This window comes from Camelus bactrianus, chromosome 3 (assembly GCF_048773025.1).
Source record: "Camelus bactrianus isolate YW-2024 breed Bactrian camel chromosome 3, ASM4877302v1, whole genome shotgun sequence".
Lineage (NCBI taxonomy): Eukaryota > Metazoa > Chordata > Mammalia > Artiodactyla > Camelidae > Camelus > Camelus bactrianus.
In genome coordinates, this window is record NC_133541.1 from 98,251,639 (window position 1) to 98,275,828 (window position 24,190).

Consider the following 24,190-nt stretch of genomic DNA (forward strand, 5'->3'; position numbering starts at 1 on the left):
AACCTCAAATATTCCGATTTAGTAGGTGTGGGGTGGGCCATGAAATTTTGCATTTCAAACAAGTTCAGATAATGCTTGATGGACCAGGGCCCAAACTTTGAGAACCACGGTCTGGAGAAAAGCCCCTTGGCCTCAGCTATGAATAGAGATGGCTTCGCGTTTGTCTGAAGGGAGTTCAATTTGGTGATTACTTCCTTATACAGATCTTCTAGGAGCAGACTGCACTCACCACATTTCTCATTCTGCAATGTTTATTTTCCCATTTAAAAAAAAAAAAGGAGAGAGAGGGAAACAGAGAAGGAAAATATAGAGAAAGAAGATGGGCAACTCCCTCGTGAATAGCCAGAAGCGAGGAAGAGAAGGATCTGGCATATAGTTAGGAAGAGGAATGCAACAGCTTCCTGAAGCAACACAAATCTCTATGCACCCCAAGGCTACAGCCTCAGAGAGCCAGCTCCAGGGCTTCACCATCAGCCAGTAGCTCTATGGAAACCTAGCAATTCTCAGGCCTGGGATTTCACTAGTTTGGCAGCGTGTTGGTTTGCAGACATCTTTTAACATCTTGGGTTTAGCCACATAGAAGATGGTCTCTTTCTGCTCAGGGTTTCTACAGTGTCTTTTGATAATTCCTGGGCACCAGCAGCTAATCTGATATCATGGGCTCACGTCCTTCACCAGTAAGGCAATCTGCTCCTGCAGATGCCGCTCCCCTTCCCATGCTTTGCTCTGGCTTCGACACCTCAGCAGCTCAGCCTTATGGTCCTGGTGATGCATAGGGCAGTAGCTCTGTGGTTCGCACAGCTCCTGAAAGGCAGGGGGCAGAGTAAGGGATCCTCTTGATGCCTGAAGTCTGCCTGTTAAGTATAATGGAGCTGCTGGAGGTAGTGGCAAAAAAGGAGGAACAGTTTCTTCTCAGAGGGCTTTGCAGGCCCTGGGAGGTGCATGCTAAAGTTGGCTCCCCTAAGTCTGGGTTCCCCCATTGCCCCACATGCCCCGTCCTTTACCATATATTCTGGAAAGAAGTCTCTGTAGCCCCCTTTGAGGATATACAGCTCTGGGTAGTACAGTGCAGGGTACCGGTTCAGGGCTCTGTCCTCTGCTCTCAGAGAGCGGCACCTTTAGAGAAAACCCAGAGATGGATGTGGTGGAAAGAAGCAAGGTCAGGATTCCATGAGCCATTCACTGGGGAGGGGGAGGAAGAACAGACTATTGCTAATGCTAAAAAGGAACTCCAGATCTCGCTATTCTTGCAAGCATAACAAGGTCCAAGAAGCTTTCTTCCATTGGTACCCAATTACCAATTCTTTTTACTTCACTGCTCCAAACTTTTGAATTGTAGAAACCCCTTTCTTCCACCTTCGTAACATTCAAACCACAGTGGAAAGCATTCATTCATTCAGTCTCTGTCTGAACTGATTTGGGAAGATTCCCTGGTTGTAAGTTCTATTTCTACCACTCACCCTACCCCATATAGACACTCACATTCGGGGACCCCTCTCTGAGGAGAATTCACAGTGGAACACGATGATTATTCTTTTCTGGTTATCCAAAGGGACAATGGGCTTCTTCAGAAAGAACTTATACAGTTCTTCTTGACTGTACAAGTTTATGGCTCCCTGTAGAAGAATTTTAATAAGTATTTCCTTAAGGGTCTGTGAACAGTGCCAACACTTAGAAATTACTAGAATACCATCTCGGGATATTTGGGTTAGGAAGGATAGACTATAAGTACTTTCAGAGCAGAAATCTACCTGTATCTATCCTCAGGGTCTGACACAGAGCTTGGTATGTAGTAGGTGCTCAGTAAATGCTCCTGAACTAAACCACCTGAAGTGTAGGGATCACTGTGAGGAATGTCTGTAAGTATTAAATGTTTGTAAAGTGCTACTCAGTCCTTGGATTAATGTTTTTATTTCCAGGTAGGAGCTCTTGGCTCCTATAGAAAAGAGGGAGATTGGTCTAGGAGGGAGAGGGAAAGTAAACTACTCAAGGTATACAGAATTAGAACAGGAATGAGGACTGACAGCTGTGATGTGCTCCAAATATATGTCTGTCCTGGTTCTAGCGTTCACAGGACCCTTTATCCAGAGTCTTCTAAATAAAGCGTTCTCTCCAGCCCCTCCCCTGCTAAGCCCTCAGCGTAATCTTACCTGGATGTGTCCTCCCAGGTACTCATATGGATAGCGGCAATCAATCACATAAAATTTCTCAATCAGACCCTGGAACTTCCCCGACAGTAAGGCAGCCACCTGCACAGAAACTATGGTTGAATATCCTGCCTCTTCTGAGAGACAGAAGAGCCAGACATACATTTCCTGATTTGACTCCCTTTAGTCACCCATCCACTGTGTGCCCAGCTTCCAAAGTCCCCCTACATTTGAAACATGGCAATGGTTCAGCCCCACCCCACATAAGAGGATAAAATAGGAAATGATCTCTTTGGAGAACCAAAATAGCTGGTATTGCCAGGATACCAGGGAAACCCATATTCAGGCTACTTATTTGGAGGCAGGCATGGCTCATTCAGTCTCTCAGAAGATAACCAAGGACTTCTGCAAGGACACAAGTAGTAGCCAGAAGTCCTGATTTACAAGTAGAAATGTGAAATGGGTCCCCACCCTCCACTGAAAAGGAAGAAAGCAAGTCTTTCAGAAAGGGATATGGAAGGAAATGGTTGATATCCACAGAAGGAAACTTAAGCTGCTTGTAATTGTGTAATTTGGTTCAGCCTTTCTGGAGGGAACGTCGTCAATACATACAAAAATAAATGTAACTACACTTTCAGCAATTTCTTTCCTAACACCTTAAGTAAATAGAGAAGTACATAAAGAGAGGGCATAATAATATTCACCTCACCACTGTTTTAGGTTATGAAGATATAATAAATAACTTAAATATTCAATAAAAGGGGTTTCATTAAATAAATTATACATTATCAGTATAGCAAAATATTATATAGCCATTAAAAGGGTAATATAGATATCTTTTTACTGGTATAGAAAGATGTTTACAATGTCTCACTAACTATTTGCAAAATTACATGTTAATTATGATCCTATTTTTAGAAACCTTATGCCAGAATAAAATCTGGAAGTCTATAAGGAAAGTATTACTAGTGGTTATCTCTGGTGGTGAGATTATGGGTAGAGTGACCAAATAATTATTGCACAAACTGGGACACTTTCAAGAGTGAAAGAAAATACTATTAATAATTACCCTTCACTAATAGGCATATATGGAACTGTAATGTGTAAACCAAGATGTAAGGTCACCCTAATTGGGTAATTTTTACTTTTTTTCCTTTCTCCTTCCTTCCTTCTTTCTTTCATAATTATATATTATTTAATTTTTTAAAAAGGCGACATAAAAGACAGTCCTTTAATACAGCTCTAGTTGAATAAGAAGCCTATGTGGGTGAACTCAGTGAAAGAAATACAAATAGAAGTGGAGATTTTAGGGACAGAATAGACCAGATGGTAGCTTATGTAACCAGTTACCATCTCCAGAAATCTGCTTACTGTTTCTGGGTTGATGTACTTCAGATCTTGGTGTCTCCCTGACACGGTTGGCAGTGCACATACCTAGAAATACCCAAGAGCTGAAATAACAGCAAGTTTTCTATACCCAAATTTGAGATCATGACCCATATACTGTCCTTCTTTCCAAACAACCTTTAAAACACCAGATGCCCTCAGAAATCAATGGTCTTTATAATGTGCATATGCAGCAATTCCATTTCTATGAACTGATCCTAAGGAACTAATTAAGGATATATGCAAAGTTTTAGATTTAGCTACAAATATGTCTATCTAGCTATAGCTCATAAGGAAAAATTGTAAAAGTAAATATCCTACAAGAAGGGATTTATTAAGAAATAATAGGCAGCCAAAAAAAAAATTCTGGAGGAATGCACACCAAGAAAATAAAAAAAAAGCAATAATACTGATTGCTAAGATTTGGGGTAGATTTCATTTTCTATCTTTTCTGTAGTGATGGAGTATTACTTACATAATTTAAAAAGAAAGTAGAAAGCCTCATACTTTCTCCACTGCTCTGGATTTTCCCAGAATGAATAAGGACTACTTTCTCACTTGAAAAGCTTAGGGCCTAGATCTACCACTACAGCATCTTCAGGTTATCAATGAGAACACAGTGACAATGCATAATTATACCTAGTGTCCTCTGCAAGCAGAAAAGAGAAGATTCACATCCAAAATATAGGATGAAATATAGGATGTGTGTAACCAAACTCACCTTGGAGAAATCACCAATCAGAGGTCCCTGGTTAGAATCTTCCTCCAGCATCTGAGTCATATTAATGTCACAGAGAGAGGCCATTTTCTTTAGACCTAAGCCCTAAAGACAACAAGAGTCCCCCCACCCCCAATCCTCATGTTAAAGATTCAGATACCCAGGGATGGATGGAGTGGAGGGAGACTCATTAAAAATATGCATGCCCTTTGATCTAATAATTCCATTTGTTTTCCTAAGAAAATAAAGACATGCACAAAGATTTGGCTATAAGGATGGATACCCCAGCATGTTTACAAAAGAGAAAAATTACTAATAAACTAAATGTTCAATAACAAGGTCTTGATTAAACAAATCATATTCCATACATTATAGATTACTATTAAGAAATAAGTATGTTCATTGACATGAAAATGACATGATATCATTAAGTAGGTTAGGCAAAATGTACTTTGTAATGCCACTTTACTAAAAGCAAAAATATATCTGCATTACAAAATGTTTGAAAGAATATACATCAAGTATTAACAGTAATTATCTATAGCCTAGGGGTTATGGGCATTTTGCAATGGCTTCTTTTTGCTTATTTGCATTTTCCATTTTTCTATTACATCATATACTGATTTTACAAAATAGCCAAATGTATCTAGATTTTTTTTTAATTGAGGTACTGGGGATTGAACCCAGGACCTCGTGCATGCTAGGCATACACTCTACCACTGAGCTATACCCTCCCTCTTAGATTTTTTTTTTTTAAAGAATAGATAGGGGATGAGGGATAAGTTTTTCAGAAGCTGCCTTCCACCAAACCAGTGTGCTCTATGATGTTATTTCTATCAGAATACATGGAAAGCAGCAATAAATGTCCTTAGTAATCAAATTTCCCTTGTATTCTCTCAGGTCTTAAAAAAGGTTGCGAAGAGAGTACAACAAAATATCTTCCAAAATTATAATATAACATGTGTTTTTATTATTAGATACTTTAGATATGGATGCAGATGTAGAAAAGACAAAAAGGACGATGGAAAGAAGAGATAAAAGTAAAGTAATGAGGAAGAAGACCAAAAGATAACTAAAGCAATCCCCATGTCACAAAAGCAGGGAAGACAATAAGATGCAAGATTAAAGATTCTAATCTTTAAAACATTCTTACCTTCCTGAGCTCTTTCTGGCTAGAACAATACTTCAGTTTCACTTTATCTAGCATTGTGTTGTCCTTGAATTTTACCACCTGCTTCAGTCTTGGACTGTTCAAACTGTCTGGCACTGAAAAGGAGCGATACAGGCAGCTTCTGTTCAGAGATGCCTGTTTGGAAATATGAAACCACAAGGTTCTTATTCTTTTAAGTGTGTCTGCAGGCCAGCATCATGAACATCTCCTGGGAGCTTGTTTAGAAACGCAGAATCCCAGATGCTAGGCTTCACCCTACACCTGCTGAATTAAAATTTGCACTCTAACAAGATGCCCAGATAATTCCTAGGAACACTCAAGTTGGAGAAACAATGCCCCAGGGTAAGCAACCTGTCTTCTCTTCCTCATTTACATTTTTCTTCTCAGACTGCACGATGTTCCATCTCTCCTAGATGTTTTAACTCCAGCCAGATTCTCAACCTGACCATCTTACATGTACCAGTTCTTGTAGGAGAAAGCAAATGCAAGCTCAGTTCTTCCCAGTTATATGGTAAAAAAAAAAAAACAAACCTAATCCCATTGTTTCTCTACGGGGTCCTAAGACCCTGACAATCAATATTTAAGAACCCCAACAAAACTGAAGATGATGAGCCAAAAAAGTTAGCCTGGGTGAAAAAGTACTGAGAAGCAAGAGTATATAGTTGTCCCTTGGTATCTGTGGGGGACTGGTTTCAGGACCCCCACGGATACCAAAATCCAGGGTGCTCAAGTTGCTTATTTAAAACCATGTGGTATTTGCATATAATCTATGCATATCCTACTATATATTTTAAATCATCTCTAGACTATTTATAATACAATGTAAATACTATATAAATAGTTTCCTGCATGGGCAAATTTAAGTTTGCTTTTTGGAACTTCCTGGAATTTTATTTTTTTAATATTTTCAATCTGTGGTTTGTTGAATCCATGGATGTAGAAACTGTGGACATGGAGATCTTACTGTATACCATTTTTTTTGTTAGTTTCTTTGAGTGGCAGAGAAAAAATATCATTCAGTGTTCTTAAAGGGGGTTAATGAGGAAAAAAATAGCAAAATAAGAATCATGCAAGGGAAAAGAAAACACTAGAATATGAGTGTTATATACCCAGAGGGAGGGGGATATATTAAATGAAATCTGATGACAACTTTCAGCTAGTCCAAGATTTTTATCCACTGTCTCTTCCTCCATATGCCTACCTCACTACTGCCATGCATTGATTTAGGAAGGGATTAGACCATAAGACAGCCAAATTAGAACACACATTGATGGTCAATGGTTTCTGGGAGAAGATGCCAATATTTCACTTTACAATAACTAAATCTATTACAGTGTTTGCCACATCCGTGGTCCTGTCTAAAGGAAATTCCAGTGCTCATGGTACCAGCAGAAAGTACAGTTCACATCTGGCATAGCAACATTCCATACCTATCTTTTCCAGTGGACCCTTGCCAGTCATTACCCTATGTCTTCATAAGCCTACCCCAAGGCACTGATGACTGGACCACATTGCTGGCTGAACACCCCTATTTAATGGTCAAGAAAATGTAAACATAATCTGGGCCAATCAGGTTCTGACAGTTAAACTTAGAAAATGTCAGAATAATTAGGCAGCAGCAGAAGCCAAAGCTTTATTAAAAGAAAGAAGTCAAGAGATACAGTCAAGGCCATGAGGCCAATGATGAATGGATGGATGACCCAAAGGTACAGTGGTAGAGGAGATGCGGTGAAGGACTGAGGAGCTGGCTACCCAGCCTCCACGACAGAATTTCCTTCATATAACTTCAAGTTTGCCCTGAGAAGAAGGCAGTGGGAAGCCAGATCAGAATTTCAAATTTGCTGGCCTTAATGAAATCTTTGTCTCTTTTAACCAAAAGAGCCTCTCTAAAACACACTGTAATTATTAAGCTAAGGCCTCATTTTGAAGACTTTGGATTAATTAGCTAATAAGTGAAATGTACCCATTTTTTAGTATTATATCTAAGAAATCTTTGCCTAACACAGGGTTACAAACATTTTCTCCTGTGTTTTTTTCTTCAGCTGTTTTATGGTTTTAAGTTTTATATTTAGGTCCATGACCTATTTTGTGCTAATTTCTATGTATGGTGTGAAGTATGGATTGAGATTTTTGTTTTCATATGGATTTTCAATTGCTTCAGCACAACTTGTTAAGAAGACTATGCTTTCTTCATTTAATTGCTTTTGTACCTTGGTCAATTATCAGTTGACCATATATGCATGAGCCTATTTCTCGAATCTCTATTCTGTTGCATTCAAGCTTTAGGTTCTTGGTAGCTATTATGATGGTGATAATGAAGGTGATAAACATCTTTTTGCATTTCATATAGTCCAAGGATAAGAAATAAATGATAGCAGAAAACTACATTAACAGACAGAAAGAGCCACTACTGTTCTGAAAGATGCTTTCCACTATTTATATACAAATAAATGGCCACTTACTGCAAAGAGTGTTAAGTGCTAGGTCATGGAGGAATGATGATGATACTTTAGCTTTGTCTAGCTAGTCAGAAGTTTCCCAGTTCCCAGCAGCTGGTGTGGGGCAATCCCAGGACCAGCTGGCTTAGATTCTATTCAACATCTATCAATTAGTAATTTTCTTTGCTTAAGGAATCACCGAACACTTTCCAAATTTGGGAGTTTTAAGCACTGAAAAGGCCAGAAAGACGACAAGGAAGCTTGCTCAGCTTGAATCCACTTACAGGTTTTATAAACTGTAAACTGAGGAGGCACCACTAGTTCCTCATGAGCTGTATGCTTTTCAAACACACATAGACCTGGCTTCTGTCTGTACCACTCTATTGCTCTTGTCAAGGTTATGAACAATCTTCGTATTGTCATATCTGATAGTCACTTCTTTAGCCATGTATCTTACTATGGCCATGTATCTTACTGTGGCTTCCATTGACCTGACTACTCCCTTGTTCTTTGGCTTCAATGGCACCTCCTAATTTCATAGTTTAGTCCTAGTGTAGGCAACCCCTATACTAAAAGAACTATGATGCTTCTACCTCTCTGTCGCTCCTTCTCAGTCTTTGTCAGGCTTCCTCACCTACGAACCTCTAGTAGATGTTGGATTCGGGGATAGGACCTGACTCATTTTTATCTGCTCACTCTTGCCACAGGTGATTTTTTTCTACCCATGAATTTAAATTTTCCCTCTATGATGATGACTCTCAAATTTCTTGACTCCAGTCAGGATCTCTGCTCTTACTTCCAGACTTCCACATTTACATACCTGGCCTGACAATTTCTGAGTACCTATTAGGTGACATGGCAATGAATAAGACAGTGGAAGAGACAAACAACTAAATAGACTCTGTACTTTTATGTAGTGATAAGTGCTGTAAAGAAAAAATTAACAATAAAAGATAGGAAAGTTCAAAAACTGAAGCATCTTCTGTACAGCACAAGGAACTATATTCAATATCTTGAAGTAACCTATAATGAAAAAGAATATGAAAACAAATACATGCATGTATATGTATGACTGAAACATTATACTGTACACCAGAAACTGATACAACATTGTAAACTGACTATACTTCAATTTAAAAAAAAACAAACTTAAGCAACACTATAAACCAACTAGACCTAATAAACATCTGTGTATCCATGAACATGCCAAGCACACTCCCATCTCAAAGGCATTGTACTTGCATTTCCTTCTGCCTTGAATAACTCATTCCTCTGGTAACTCTTTGTTTGGCTCCCTTGTCACTTCAGATGTCTGCTCAAATGTCACTCTCAGAGAGGTCTTCTTTAACCTATGCAACAAACTGAAAATACCAACTCCCCCTCTACCCTACCCCAATCCAGGTTCTCCCTATTCTCCTGACCCTACTTTTTTACCAAAGTATTTTTACCATCTAACAATTATAAATGTAATTGTTTGTTTCCTCCAGACAAGAATGAAAGCTCCATGAGAGCAGAGATTTTGTTGTATTACTATATCCCCAGCATTACTGAATGAATGAATGAGATGCAGTGTGAAGGGGTGGGATGGGGCTTTAGATTGGAGCAGGGACACTTTATGTAGTCCTCTTGTTGCAGGACAAGACTTTACATAGTTTGGTCCTGTATCAAGAGGGATGACAGATTATATAGATATCAGAGCAGATAGGTTGCAATATTTGGTGAGAAAAGGTAGTTTTCTTCTGATTGCTTGTTTTCTCTATGAAACAAAACACTTGATTTGTATCCAAAACACATTTTAAATTCATCTATTTCTCTCTGTCTCATAGCCACCACCTGAGTTCAGGCTATCACCAATTCTCCCCAGGACTACTGCAATAGCTTCCTAATCTCACCTCCTCCCAACTCCTTTTTTCTCACCTCCTTCCAAATATTAGTCCTCTCTAATCTATTCCTCGTCCAGCAACAAGTGTGGTCTTCATAAAACAAATCAGGTCATATTATTCCCCTGCTTAAAACCCTCCAATAGCTTCCCACCTCATTTAGAATAAAATTTAAACACTCATAGCCTGAAGACCCCGTATAATCCTTCAACTGCCTACCTCCTCTTTCCCACTTGAGGCAACTTTCCCCCTCACTGACACTGGCTTCTCAGTTCCTTAAACACACCAAGATCTTTTCAACCTTGGAAACTTTGCATCTACAATATTCCTGCTTTATGGAATGCTCTTGCCTCTACTCATGTCATGTATGGTTCCTTCACAACCAGAGCTTCACCCCAATTCATCCAGGACTTTTCCAGTTTTAGCACTAAAAGTCCCATGTCCTAGGAACCTCCTCATTTTCAGACAAACTGGGATAGTTCATCAGTCTGTTCTCAACTAAATATCTCTTGCTTAAAAAGGCCTTTCCTAATTACCTCCATTTGAAGGTCCCCTTCTGTTAGTCTCTATATCAGTCCCCATTTTGTTTCTTTCATTACACTTGGACAATTTGCAATAGTTAAATTATTTTGTCTCTATGGCAGTCATTTGCAATTTGGCTACTAAGCATCCTATTTTAGTAAAATCTCAGATTCGATGGGAGGCAGCCCTGCCTCCTGATAAGGAAGCAAAAGGGGGGATAGACATTTCCTTTTCTATTCTTTTATAGCGGACTTGATATTCCTGCCTGGATTTTGAAACTTAAAGAGCAACACAAAAGTACAGGGTTGGCTAAGACTTTTTTTATGGTTGCTGCATCACAGTGGAAAATATGGTGGGTGGCAGCAAGCATCCCTCAGCAGCAGAGTCCAGCAGCAGGTCGGGTTATGTTCCATGGCAGGAGGCCAGTAATGATGGCACTGAGTGTCCAGCCAGCAGGTGGTGGCATCCTGAGCACAATGTTCCTGTAGTAGCACTTTGGCTGGGCCTTACCTTATTTTCCAGCCTTCCTGGTAATTCTCTGAGTTTCTCAATACCTTCCAGAAAAATCTCTTTTCTGCTTGAGGTAACTAGAATCAGTTTCTGTTATTTGCAACCAAGAATTCTAACTAGAACACCTATGAACTTGATAAACATGCATTTGTTTTTTGATAGCTCTGTGCCAAGAATGAAAACTGCAGGAGGGCATAAACATAGTCTGTTTTGTTCATCACTGTATCATCAGAGCCTAGCACAGTGCTTGACACTTAAGTGCCAATAAAAATTTTTTTTAAAAATGAGTCAGAAATCACTACGATTACAACAATCTCCTTGCTGTATAAGATATCTTTTTCCATTTAGCATCAAAGAGGTAAACCAATAAGAAAAAATTCCTATACCTTTTCTAACCTAAAATCTACTACTATGCATATTCTTATACAATGGGCTGTCAAATGAAAATGACTTTATAAGTCACAATTTAAAAAAAAGAGCCCATAAAGGGACTTAATATTTATTACAAACCAACAAAGTAAATATCTAATAGCTACATACTATTCTTCTCTGTAAACAAACAAAACTTCCAGAGTATTTCCTGGGGTCAGTCTACTTCAAATCCACCATCCTATAATGTCTATATGATACAATTCAGAATGAATGATGTTTCTGAGACTATGAAAGATTTTCAAACAGCAAAGAAAGATTCAGTCATGTTCATTGTACTGTACTCATAATTTCATAAAAGCAGATTAAACACCTTAGACAAATTTCCAACAATTGAAAACAGAAGGACTTTCTTTTTAATCAACATTAATTTAATCAACTCAACTTTATTAAGTTAATACCAGTTGAGATTTGACTATATTAACTACAACATTTCACAAATATGAAGACTAATGTGTATTTGTAAGAGCAACACTAAATGTTCATTTTATATTGTTCTTTTTTTCCCAGAAGCCCCAGTAACATTTTCCGCATGCTACCTATCCCTAACTGCTTGCTGTTTTTCCACAGATCTACTCTGCATTATCAGCAAGTCCTCAGAAACATTTACTTCAGGAAGGTCGCTGTCCATTCTCCCAATAACCATCCTGCTCCTTTCAGTTAGTAACTTGGTTCTGTGGTTTTCCCACAAACCAAGGAAATTAAAACAAAACAAGACTTAATACGTTTATAGCACAGTGGCTCTCAAACTTTAGTATGCAGCTAAATCACCGGGAGGGACTGTTGAAACACAGATTGCTGGGCCCCACCCTCAGTTTCTGATTCCAGTCTGGGGTAGGGCCCATAAATTTGCAAAGGCAAGAAATTCCTACCTGATACTGATATTGCTCTCTGGGGACCATACTTTATAGAGGGTTCTAGATCAGCACTACCCATTATAGTAACACTAGCCACACATGACTATTTGCATGAATTAAAACTCAAAAAAAAAAAAAAAAATTCAGTCCCTCAGTTGCACTAGTCACATTTTAAGTGCTCAATAGCCACAAGGTTTTATACTGGACAAATACAAAATATTTCCATCATCTCAGAAAGTTTTACTTAACAGCATTATTCTAGATAATTGATTAACCATCCTTCCTAACACTTAAGTTCATTCAAATTCTGGATATTCAACTTTACCAACCCTACACAAAAAGCAACTATCATTTTTACATGTCCCTAGTACAATTTTTACCTCCCAGGTATTTTCAGTAGAAGACACCATAATACTGCCAAAAACATAGGCTCTGGAGTCAGGTAGATCTTGATTTAAGTTGTAGCTCTGCCATTTGCTAATTTTGTAAACTTGGGTAAGAGACCTTACCTCATGGCCTCATGCTCTCCTCTCAAAAGAGGATAATAATAAAGGGAAAAAAAAAAAAGGCAGGGGATAATACTCATCTTTCAGGACTGATATGAGAATTAAATGTGATGATGGATGTAAACTGCTTGGCACACAGTGCTTAGTACAGTCTACTCACTAAATGGAAGCTATTATTATTACCTGGCTCTCATTTTTCCTTTCCACTCTAGTCCCTGTTACTACCTAAAATACTGAAACCCATGCTACTTCTTTCCCAACACTCATACAATGTTCACTGACAACCCTCTGAGGGCTAGGCCTTCATAACCCCTGAAACACTTGCATCAACCTTCTCCTGCATTCCACATTAGCTTCTCAACAAACAGGGATTTAAAAAAAAAAAAATCTGCAACCATCCTCTATTACGCTACCACCAAGAATGCAAACTTGACATGTCCTCAAACTGACCAAAATCTCCTCTAGTTCTCAGAACTTTCTAAACCAGCTGTTTTGTTCCCCCTCAGCAACTTCCAATCACATTACTGTTCTTATTTTACTATTCATCCAGGGACATGTGGCTCCTTATCCACGCTTTGATTCATCCTCATCTACTTCTCTGTTGCCTTCATTATCACCTAGGTTACCTTGACCCCTTTTTCATCTATCATCGACAACCTGCAACCCTCACTTAACCAACTCTGGAGTTCCAAAGTCTCCAATCTTGCTTCTAGGCAAAAGTATTCTTATAGGAAGACACTATGCATGCAGGTCTATCTTATAGGACCTTATAAATATCATTTTATTAGTCTTTCAATAATTCCCTTCTGCAGTTTCCAGAAGTTGCTTATAACCTTCTCCATATTCTTCAAGGCCCTCACCTAATAATCTCCTCTGAGTCATAAGATTACTTCAACTCTCACTTGGCTCACTCTTCATAACTCCACACATACTTATACTAATTAAGTATGTACACTATGCTACACTATAATAATTAAGCACCATTAATTGGCAAGTGTTGTTCTAAATGTTTTGTGTGTAATTTACTCATTTAGTCCTCACAACAACCCCATGAAATAGTTACTAAAGCAATTTCATGAAAAGATACATGCACCTTAATGTTCATAGCAGCAAAATTTACAATAGCAAAGACATGGAAGCAACCCAAGTGGCTATCAACAGACAGTTGGTTTAAGAAGATGTGGTACATATATGCAATGGAGCATTACCCAGCCATAAAAAAGAATGAAATATTGCCATTTGCAGCAACATGGATGGACCTAGAGAATATTATGCTTAGTGAAACAAGTCAGGCAGAGAAAGACAAGTGCTAGGTAATATCACTTATATGCAGAATCTAAAAAATAATACAAATGACTGTATATATAAAGCAGAAACAGACTCACAGACAGAAAACAAACTCATGGTTACCAAAGGGGAGAATGATGGGGGGCGGGGAATTAGGAGTATGGGATTAACAGATACAAATCACTATACATAAAACAGGTAAGCAATAAGTATTTACTGTATAGCACAAGGCATTATACCCACTATCTTGTAATAACCTACAGTGGAATATATTCTGCAAAAAAAAAAAAAAAAAAAAAAAACAACGAAATTACTATGCTGTACACCTGAAGCTAACACAATACTGTAAATCACATAAACTTCAATCAAAAAATTTTTTAAAAGGAGAGAGGTATTGACACATGCTAAAACATAGATGAACTTTGAAAACATTATGTTAAGTGGAAGAAGCCAGTCATAAATATTACACATTGTATGATTCCATTTATATGAAATGTCCATTCTGGTTGCCTAGGGTTGGAAGAAATGCAGAGAATGGGGGATGACTGCTAAAGGTTGTGAGATACTTTTTGAGTGATAAAAAGTTCTAAAATTGATTGTGGTACAGATTTTTGAACATATTAAAAACCATTATATTTGTATACTTTAAGTGGGTGAATTGTATAGAATGTGCATTGTATTTCAATAAAGTTGTATTTTTAAAAAAGATTTTTTAATCTTTTTTATAGATTACTAAATTGAAACATAAGGAGAGCATATGACCTACACATACAGGTAAAAGTGGCAGAGCCAACCTATGAACCCAGGCAGTCTGGCTGTAGAGTCTATACTTTTTAGATCAATATACTCTACTGACTCCCATGCTCTTGACTTTTCCCCAGCAACAAATAATTTCAAAGTCATCTTTCAAAGAGATAAACATAATAGCTAAGGTTAATTAGCCCTAATTTCCTTTCAAGGAGAATATATTTAAGTATACCTTGTGAAATAAAAATATATATAAAATGAGGTCACTACAAAGCTGCAGTAATTGAAACTACAGTACCATAAAGACACACACAGACCAACAGAACTGAATAGGGAATCCAGAAATAAGCCCTCCTATACACAGTCAAATGAATTTTGACAATGGTGCCAGGACCATTCAATGAGGAAAAAACAATCTTTTCAACAAAATGGATCTGGGAAAACCAGATATTCACATGCATATAAATGAAACTGGACCCTTACCTAACAAGATACACACAAAATTTAAAATGGAACAAGACCCAAATTTAAGAGCTACAATGATAAAACTCTTCAAAGGGTTTCTGCTTGGTGTGATGAAAAAGTTCTAGAGATGAATAAGTACATTTGTAACAATATGAAGGTACTTAATGCCACTGAATAGTACACGTAACTATTAAAATGATAAATTTTAGTGTGTTGTATTTTACCATCATAAAGAAATGTATAAAATGAGTAAATATATAAAACTGACACCTCTGTGTCCTAGATCTCTCCTTTCTGATCCTTGAATGATGTTATTCTTGTTTATATCTACCTCGTTATTAGTCTCTTCAGAGGCTATCACTCCTTTTTCACAAGCTCTTCCTCTCTGTTTTTAAACTTGGAGTCATTAGCCTTCATTTTCTCTTCTATGCAGTGGTCCTGAAACATACATTTCCAGTCCTGATGGCTCCAACTCCTCAGTATTTCCATTTAAGTTTCCTGTTATCACCTCTAATTCAAAAGTGCAAAACAGAACACATCTTATTCCCTTTGAATTCACCCTTCTCTTCAAATTCATTACAGTGTCACCTTTCTCCAGTTACTTGGGTTAAAGTTAAAAATAGTACCTTCCCAAACTCCTAGGCCCTTTTTTCATATCATTTTGTCATTCACAATACTTTTGACAATCTCTCATTATCTTGAGTATTGACTTACTTACTTATATTGTCTATCTTCTTGACTAGAAAAAATATAAACAGGAGCTCCATGAAAATTAGGAATCTTGTCCATATTAATCATGACTCCGTCCTCAGTTCTAGTACAGCACCTGGCATAATCAGCCTCATAATAAATATTTATTGAATGTTGTTACAGCTTATACTAGTTTTTATTAACAATAATAAAGTACATAGACTATCATAAACTGTTCTTAATACTTTATCATATTCACAGAAATCCTCTTGAAGGATTTTTTTTTTCATTATTATGCTCTCCATTTTACAATTGAGAAACTGAGCCTTAGGGTGGTTAAATGTCTTGCTCATGGTCATAACACTAAATAAGAGAGTGAGGACTAGAAACCAAGGGTTCTAACTCAGCTATATCATATATGCCTGTAAAATGAATAAATTTAAAAAATACACCCCCACACATATTTGTTTCAAAGAAGTGACATTGATTCAGAAAATCTAAATGCCTCAGAAATGATCTTTGACATATCAGTACATTGCCAATAAGCCAAAAGCTTCAGATATTCCTCTCAGTGGTACAGGGAAGATAAAAGAAGGCAAAAGTATATATTCTAAAATACCTGAAAAGTCATACTAAGTATATTCCATATTACTATTATTCTGGAGGCATCACTTACACCAGATTACACTGGTGGTAATCTACTCAAACTACTAACAGAAACCTTCTCACCAGCAGTAATGAGTGTCCCATTGTAACATGACACCTTCTCAGTCTGGTAACCCTTAGATACAGAGACCATGTCTTCTTGATCTCTGCAGACCTACCACACAGTACAGTGGCTGCAACATATTAGATACACAATATTATTTATTCAAGAATGAAGGAATTTGAAAAATGTAAAGATATTACCAGAGAGTACTTTACCTTGGCCTCTTCTTGATCTTCCAGAGAAAACTCCATCAATTCATCTGAAATCTCCTCTGCTTGGTCTTCTCCTAGCTCTGGATTTTTATCTAATTTTGAAACTGTAGTAATGGGACTGCCCAGATGTTTCATTTCACTTTCCACCAAGTTTCGTTTGTCCTATGAAGTAAATTGACAATATTAAAAACTATCCAGGACCCTTCCTTACATTATATACAAATATTAACTCAAAATGAACCAATAACTTAAATGTAAGAGCTAAAACTATAAAACTTTTAGAAGAAAACAGGAGGAAATCTTCATGGCATTGGATTTAGCAATGATTTCTCAAATATGACACAAAAGCACAGCAACAAAAGAATGGATAAACTGGATTAAAAACCTTTGTTCATCAAAGAACACTATCAAGAAAGTGAAAAGGTAACTGACAGTATAGGAGAAAATGTTTGCAAATCATATATCTGATAAGGGATTAATACTTAGAATATATAAAGAACACCTACAACTCAACAATAGCAACAATAATAACTGAAACAAACAGGACTTGAATAGACATTTCTCCAAAGATATACAAATGACCAATTTTCACATGAAAAGATATATAACATAACTAGTTATTAGGGAAATACAAATCAAAACCACAATGATACCACTTTATACCTATTAATCCTAATGGGTACTACTATTAAAACAAACAAACAACAACAACAAAACCCAGAAAATTACAAGTGTTGGCAATACAGAGAAATTGGAACCCTTGTGCATTTCTGTGGGAAATGTCAAATGGTTCAGCTGCTACGGATAACAGTATGGTGGTTGTTCCAAAAATTAAACACAGAATTAACATATATGATCCCGGAACGCCATTTCTGGGTATATACCTCAAAGAATTGAAAGCAAGGATTTGAAAAGATATTTGTATATCAATGTTCATAGCAGCATTGTTCACAATAGGCAAAAGGTGGAAACAACCCAAATGTCCATCAGCAGGTGAAAGAATAAACAAACTGTGTCAGATACATACAATGGAATATTTTTCAGCCATAAAAAGGAATGAAATTTTGATGCATGCTACAATATGGTTGAACCTTGAAGACATTAGGCTAAGTGAGACAACACAGACACAAGAGAACAAATACCATATGATTCTACTTACACGAAGTACGTAAAGTACTCAAAATCACAGAGACAGAAAGTAGACTAGAGATTACCAGAGGGAGAAAGGAGGAATTATTGTTTAGAGTAGAGCTTCTGTTTTAAATGATGAAAACATTCTGAAAAGGCTAGTGGTGATAGTTGCACAACACTGTGAATGTATTTAATGCCAATGCATTGTACACTTAAAAATGGTTAAAATGGTAAATGTTATGTAAATATTACTATATTTTAAAAAATCATACACACATACACAAATAATATCTAGTAATTTACCATGCTGCAAGTTCTTTCTTACTCCAAGAAATCAAAAATCTGAAACATGATCAACTTTATCTACTTAGTATGAGATACGTTAAAATGGTTTTCCCATAGAGTTGACATTAGAATCCATATCTCTGGAGTATCTGAGTCCATAGTCTATTAAAAGTAAATGAGTGGCTGGGTAACTTAAAACTCCAGCAGCTAAATGGACAAAGGACACAATCATTCACTAGAGGAAAAATACGTGGCTAAGAGTCACATGAAATCATTACTAATTACTTTTAACATAAAATAAAACATTTTACTCATCTAATTAGCAAATTTTTAAAGGTGACAATAAATCACTTATCCAAATGAGTCTTGGATTGCTCATGAAAATGTAAATTCTTAGAACTTTTTTTGGAAAGGAATTTGGCAATATGTATCAAATATCTTAAAAATATTTATATCTCTTAATCTAGTAATTATAATTCATAGTGCTAATCCTAAGGGAAAAAACCCTCTGCAACATAGGCAAAGATTTGTGCTCAAGAACTTACAAGATAGCTTTATTTGTAAAAGTAAAACATGAATACATTAAGTGTCTAACAACAGAGAAGTATTTACACATATTATGGTCCATTTATTAGAAAAATTAGAAAATAATGTTTACTAAGAGTTTTAATATTAATTTAAAAAAACAAGACATAAAGTTTTATATATATATATACATATGATATGGCCTTGACTTTACACATAGTTTAAAAAATGAGGAAAAAAAGTGAAATGTTAATAGCGGTTTTTCTCTATGAGGTAGCTATTTTCTCTTTTATAGTTTACTATATTTTTTTACAATCTTCACATTGGGCACATAGTACTTTTAAAATCAGAGGAGGGGACACACTTAAAGAATAAAGCAGAAAAAATGTTAAAGGCCTAAGAAATTTTTCTTCTCTTTAAATTTAAACAAACAGAGATCAGAGGACATGTCTCCTCCTCCCTTTGCCTGCTCAAAGGTTACTTCTCCAACCCCTTTCTCACTCAAGTCGGCTTAGAAAAATTCAAAGGGGCATAAATCCAGATCTGCCATCCTCTATCCCACAACACCTCAGGTGACTCTTGAGGATGATGTCCAGTGACTCACCAGTAGAGAAAGAGGAGACACGTAAGGTCCCCGTGGTCTCTTTTGAAACCTCAGGTTCCTGGGTGTCCACCACTCCAAGGGCTTTGAAGTACTGTTTTCCTGCGTAAGAAAAGCTACATTGGCTGCAGGAAGAGAAGTGTCAGCAGCCCTTATCAAAAACTTTTCATCTGATGAAGCCATGAATAACCGTCACAAAACACAGTGTATGTAATCAAGGTTGACTATATATCCTGAAAATGCAAAATTATGGTTTGGATTTGATGTATGGTATATAGATTTGCTTTGGAGGATATTAATTTTATGATCACAGGCCAAAGGAAGAGAGGGAAAAAGGAACCTGAGAGGGGAGGGAATGATGAGATTTTTAAAAAGTGATTGTAAAGGGAGATTAGAAGGACTGTATTAATTCAAGAAAAAGCTGATTAGAACAGGCACAAATATGGGTATAACTTAGTCAATGTGAGCAAAGAGCAGCAGCTATCTTTTATAGACACTGACCTGGGGAAAAGGATGGGAGGCAGGGAAAAGAAAAAGATAGCTAGAAAAGGGGATTAGTTGAAGGGATTAGTTAGAGAATTATCTTAGGAGGCTCTGGAGAGGACAGTTTCAACTTGGAACTGAAGGATGGCCTGAGGCTCAGAACAAAAAGGACAATGGCCTCCTCAGAAGAGGGGCTAAGAAGCTAGGCTGAGGGGGAAAAAAGAATGAAGAAATCCAGACTTGTATTTGAAGCCATGCAAAGAATATGTGAACAAGTTATGTAAGTTATACCTATTTTTTGGAAAAAAAAGTCCTAGATTCCTTACACTACAATCAACTGAACATGAATAATAATGATGACCTGCAGTGAAGACTTGGAGCTAAGTTTCAGTCCTAGGATCAAACCTTCAAGAGAAAAAAACAGAAAGAGGTTTTTTTCCCCCTACAGTGATGCAATTTGCTTGTCTAGCATACTGAGGCACAGACAGCTCTAGGTCTCATAATGGATACAGATGAGTGAGTTGCTTCACTCAAAAGAAGAAAACTGCTAATGAGTCTAGTTTTCCATTAAACACTCACATTTTCTTTATTTGCAGATGAGCTGCATACAGTAGCTTTCTTCCTGTGGCCACGGTTCAAGGTATTCGGGGTGCTGCAAAGCAGGTGTGCCTACAAGAAATTATTTTCTGAGAACATCCAGAATCCTTAAGCCACAGGTAGGTTGGAAATCCTCTGCCTCCCACCTGACAAATAAACCCAAATCTAAGAAAGTTGAGTTACTCACTGAGCTGCATTTTATAAGTTGTTGATGATAATTCCTGTAGATTAAAAAAACTTATCAGTTAAACCCTAAATACAGTTTGGTTATTCTTAACTGACTTGAGGCATCCCAACTTTTCCTTTGTTCCATTCTAGGAGCCCTATCCCTAGTTGATATGTCTCTTTTAATAACAAAATGTAGGGTGTTCTCTGTGGTAAGTATGAAGACATTGAGTGAAATCCTGTATATAAGGACTTCATTTCACTTGCATAACCATATATATAGATTCATGTCAAAGGTGACAAGTTTGTCCTATATCTTATATAGACACAATTTACAATTTAGCAATTTTTCAGCATTGCTATTGGGAGCTAATATTTACTTTCTATGAATTTCTATTTTCCCTTCCCAGATTTTACCTAGTCTACATGGGTTAGGACATATTAAGCAATTAAAAAAAAAAAGCAATACAAAGTAAAATCTTCACATGTATTGATAAAAATACTCATGGAAAGCCTTCCCTAGTGCATAAAAGTGGCATCTAATTCATCTAAACATTGAAGGATAAAGTTCTACATAATTAAAACAGTCAAACGGAAAACTTGCGATAAGTTTAAGAAGTGAATTAAAATTACTCTTCATTCCTTGAATATTCTCTGACTAAACATTTTTAAGATTGTCAACAAAGAACCTTCAATAATAATAATAATAAACATAAAATGCTTGGTATGCATTGGGTACACATTTTCATTTAATCCTCACAAGAACCAGTTATGAAAAGTACTATTATTATCTCCATTATTATTATTATTATTTCTTTATTACAAATAAGAAACTGAGGTCCCTTGAAGCTAAAAAACTTGTCAGAGTGAGTTGGTAAAGTAGTAAGCCACTCTTACCCAGACACACTCATTCCAGTCTGCACTCTACACTTTTAACCACTAAAATACAGTACTACTCACATGCAGATAACAGCCTATGTCTAAGTGCAGTATATCATTTTCCTGTATTTTAAAGACAATACTACTTGTGTGATGGTTAAAATGAACAGCCTTCATTTTCACAACACAATTTAGATCTGAGAAACTTAAAAAACTTTTAAGGGAACAATCTAGGCCTTCACACCCACTCACATCCAAAGTGAAACATTCTCTACAGAGTCTGCAGAATATACTATCCCCATGCCCGTGCTGAAAAGGCTTTAGCATGGGGTTCATTTAGAAAAAGAACTTACATTCCAGCTAACTGTATTTCCTCAGGTACTGAAGAATCCAAGGGACCTGCAATCAGATACAGTTATTTTTGTCCATGCATTCTGTCTTTCCCTCTAATTTTCTTCATTACCAGTGACATATTAATGTCAAAAGCTGACCTTTTGAACACAAAGGCTCTTAATAGGTGCCAATTTCATTGTATAAGGTATAAGTTCATGGCAATATAAGAATTTACATGTGTCACTGAAGAAAAAAATACTGAGAAGTGCACTATGCTAATCTACAGAGATTTTTTTTCATAAGTAGAAAGGAAAGCTTATCATTCAGGAAATCAAATTAGAACAAATATTAAAATGGTTGACTAGTAAAACACATTTTATAAGGCACACACCTTATAAAAATACATAAGAATTAGCTGACAAAGTATTTCTTTGTGTTGGTTTCTTTGCCTCTACTGAGAGTAGACTAGGGTATAAAACTTCTCATCTTAACTACCAATTTAATTCACAATCAGTCAACAAAACATTCCTTCCTGTCTAACTTTTTCATTGCAAAGTGACCCCTATTAGGGTCAATTCTCCTCCCATCGGCTGAATCATTCTACTCAAAAATCCTCTAGGTACCCAAAGCATTCCAATTTCAAGGTTCTCTATCTACTTTTATCACCTTCCGTCTCTATCCTCGTATCCTGTCCTCTCCCCTAAAAGTTATTTCCTTGAGGCCTTTGTTTTCCTTTTCCCTACCAGTTTTATCAAGGTCTGTAGAAGTAGTAAACTGAGTGGCAGACATCTCCCCGCTGCTAAGATTTGAAAGATCAAGGCAACGCTTTGGAGTTCCTCTGTTGAGACATAATAGTACATCAAGATTCCCATTAGATTGTAATATCCTTAAAAGGAAAGATCACATTATCCTCTTCATTTGAAACATCCCTCAGTGACTATCATATAATGCGAACAGTGTCCAAATAAATCTGATTGTTTCTTGGAAATATTTCAGACTAGGCTGAGAAAAACCTCCCACCTTTTCTTTACTCCAACTACCTGTACCTAATTTTCTCCTCACCAACATACTGAGAGAAGATAATTTTTTTTTAAAATTGAGAACCAAAGTTTATTGTTCATAGAAGGTCTTGACCCCACATCTTTTGCCCTTTGCACCATGAGCACACAGATTTGATTTCTCCCGGGAGTCTCTAGTACTTCTCAGGCATTTTGATTCTCCAACTTTGTTGGCTAGCTGAGGCAGCAGTGAATGGCATGACCAGAATTTAAAGTACAATAACAATAACACTAATTGTAACACTAATGAAGTGACAATTCATATAATGCAACAGAGTTTTCAAAGACTTTTTCCAGACATCATATCATTTGATTCTCACAAGATCCTAATAAGATAGGAAGAAATTGATATCTCTATGCTACAGAAAAGAAGCCTGAGATTCTAAAGGGTCAAAACGGTTAGTCAAGGCACACCTAAGACTTAAACTCTGATCTTTGAGCCAGGATCATTTTTAAAAACCAAAATCTGTTTAGAAGAGCGAAGGAGATAAGGTGTGAGCAGAAAAAGTGGATTTACCCAGACAAAATGCTTGAGTCTGCAGAATCACCAAAAAGTTTCTCCACTGGAGTTCTAGGGAGATCTGAACAGATGGTAAAGGAAGTATCTCTCTCCAGGAGCAGGTTTAATACCTTCCTCTGATTAGACCTAAAACTAGGTCCTGAGCCAGTGCTTCTCTCCTCTCTTGTAGACGGAAAGAATTCTGCAGACATGGTCTCCGAGTTCTCTCTAAGAAAACATAAAACCTAACTAAGAAAGGGAGAACGTCATCTACACAGGTACACCACGGAAGGTCCAGCTTTCACAACCTCCTCCACCCTTTCCAGCAGCGGCCAAGCGGATCAATATTGGAGAAGGAGGCATTCCCAAACGGTGAATCACAGCTTGGCTCGAAGGTTAAATAATACTTGCCCGAATCGGCTTGGCCTTTCCGTCGGAAACTGAACTTACCCCAAGGCAACCTCAGGACCTTAAAGATGGAATAAAAAGAGGACTTTGACTTATTAGGGGCCACACAGCTCATGATTCCTGACAGGAAGGGGCTCAGGTCTCCTAACTCACAATAATGCCCATTAGGTCCCTCTAACCTTTTGCGCAGGCCCTGATTCCGCGGAGGAGGCGGCTTTGGGCTTACCTCAAGTTTGAATCTGAGACGTGCCTTCAGGAGGAAGGGAAGTAAGTGGGAATCGGATCCAAACGAAGACTCCAGCAGAATTAAAGGAAATCTAGGGAAAGGAAGCAATTTAATCAGACGACAGTTATACTTCTCGACTGGATAGGCGGGGGTCCGGCTTCGCCGCTTCTCTCAGCAGACGGTCAAAGTTACATCCTCAGAGAAAGAAGACCAACAGCCAGCCGCAGGCCTTGACCATTCAAACCTTCCGCCCTCTCAATAGCCTATCCCGCTCGCCTCTCAGCTGAGTCAGCCAATCTCCGGGTGCCTGCCCAGACCCATCCCCG

At 37.3% G+C, this 24,190-nt stretch overlaps 1 protein-coding gene across 5 annotated transcripts; it reads right to left on the reverse strand.

The window, feature by feature from the left end:
• Nucleotides 1–267: 267 nt before the first annotated feature.
• CDC25C (cell division cycle 25C) lies at nucleotides 268–24,092 on the reverse strand. 5 transcript variants are annotated; one of them, XM_045507784.2, is made up of 16 exons: nucleotides 23,865–24,092; nucleotides 23,681–23,699; nucleotides 23,249–23,458; nucleotides 22,417–22,511; nucleotides 21,694–21,739; nucleotides 20,484–20,517; nucleotides 20,279–20,368; nucleotides 19,220–19,318; nucleotides 16,678–16,836; nucleotides 5,405–5,557; nucleotides 4,255–4,356; nucleotides 3,519–3,581; nucleotides 2,151–2,249; nucleotides 1,483–1,616; nucleotides 1,005–1,116; nucleotides 268–804 (listed from the first exon to the last, which is right to left on the reverse strand). In XM_045507784.2, exons 3-16 carry the CDS (start codon nucleotides 23,440–23,442, stop codon nucleotides 655–657), a joined length of 1,530 nt encoding a protein of 509 aa, XP_045363740.1. In that variant the 5' UTR covers nucleotides 23,443–23,458; nucleotides 23,681–23,699; nucleotides 23,865–24,092; the 3' UTR covers nucleotides 268–654. The 5 variants fall into 5 exon arrangements, with proteins under 5 accessions (XP_045363740.1, XP_074216843.1, XP_045363739.1 ...); XM_074360742.1 differs by having other exon boundaries at nucleotides 23,642–23,699; XM_045507783.2 differs by lacking the exon at nucleotides 23,681–23,699 and having other exon boundaries at nucleotides 23,865–24,091.
• Nucleotides 24,093–24,190: the final 98 nt, after the last annotated feature.

Coding starts and splice junctions, on each gene's coding strand:
- CDC25C (XM_045507784.2), bottom strand. CDS start 23,442: ATGTCTGCAGAATTCTTTCCGTCTACAAGAGAGGAGAGAAGCACTGGC. Junction 20,518..21,693: donor GAAATACAGTTAGCTGGAAT/GTAAGTTCTTTT, acceptor TTTAATCTACAG/GAATTATCATCAACAACTTA. Junction 4,357..5,404: donor GCCAGAAAGAGCTCAGGAAG/GTAAGAATGTTT, acceptor TGTTGTCTTTAG/GGCTTAGGTCTAAAGAAAAT.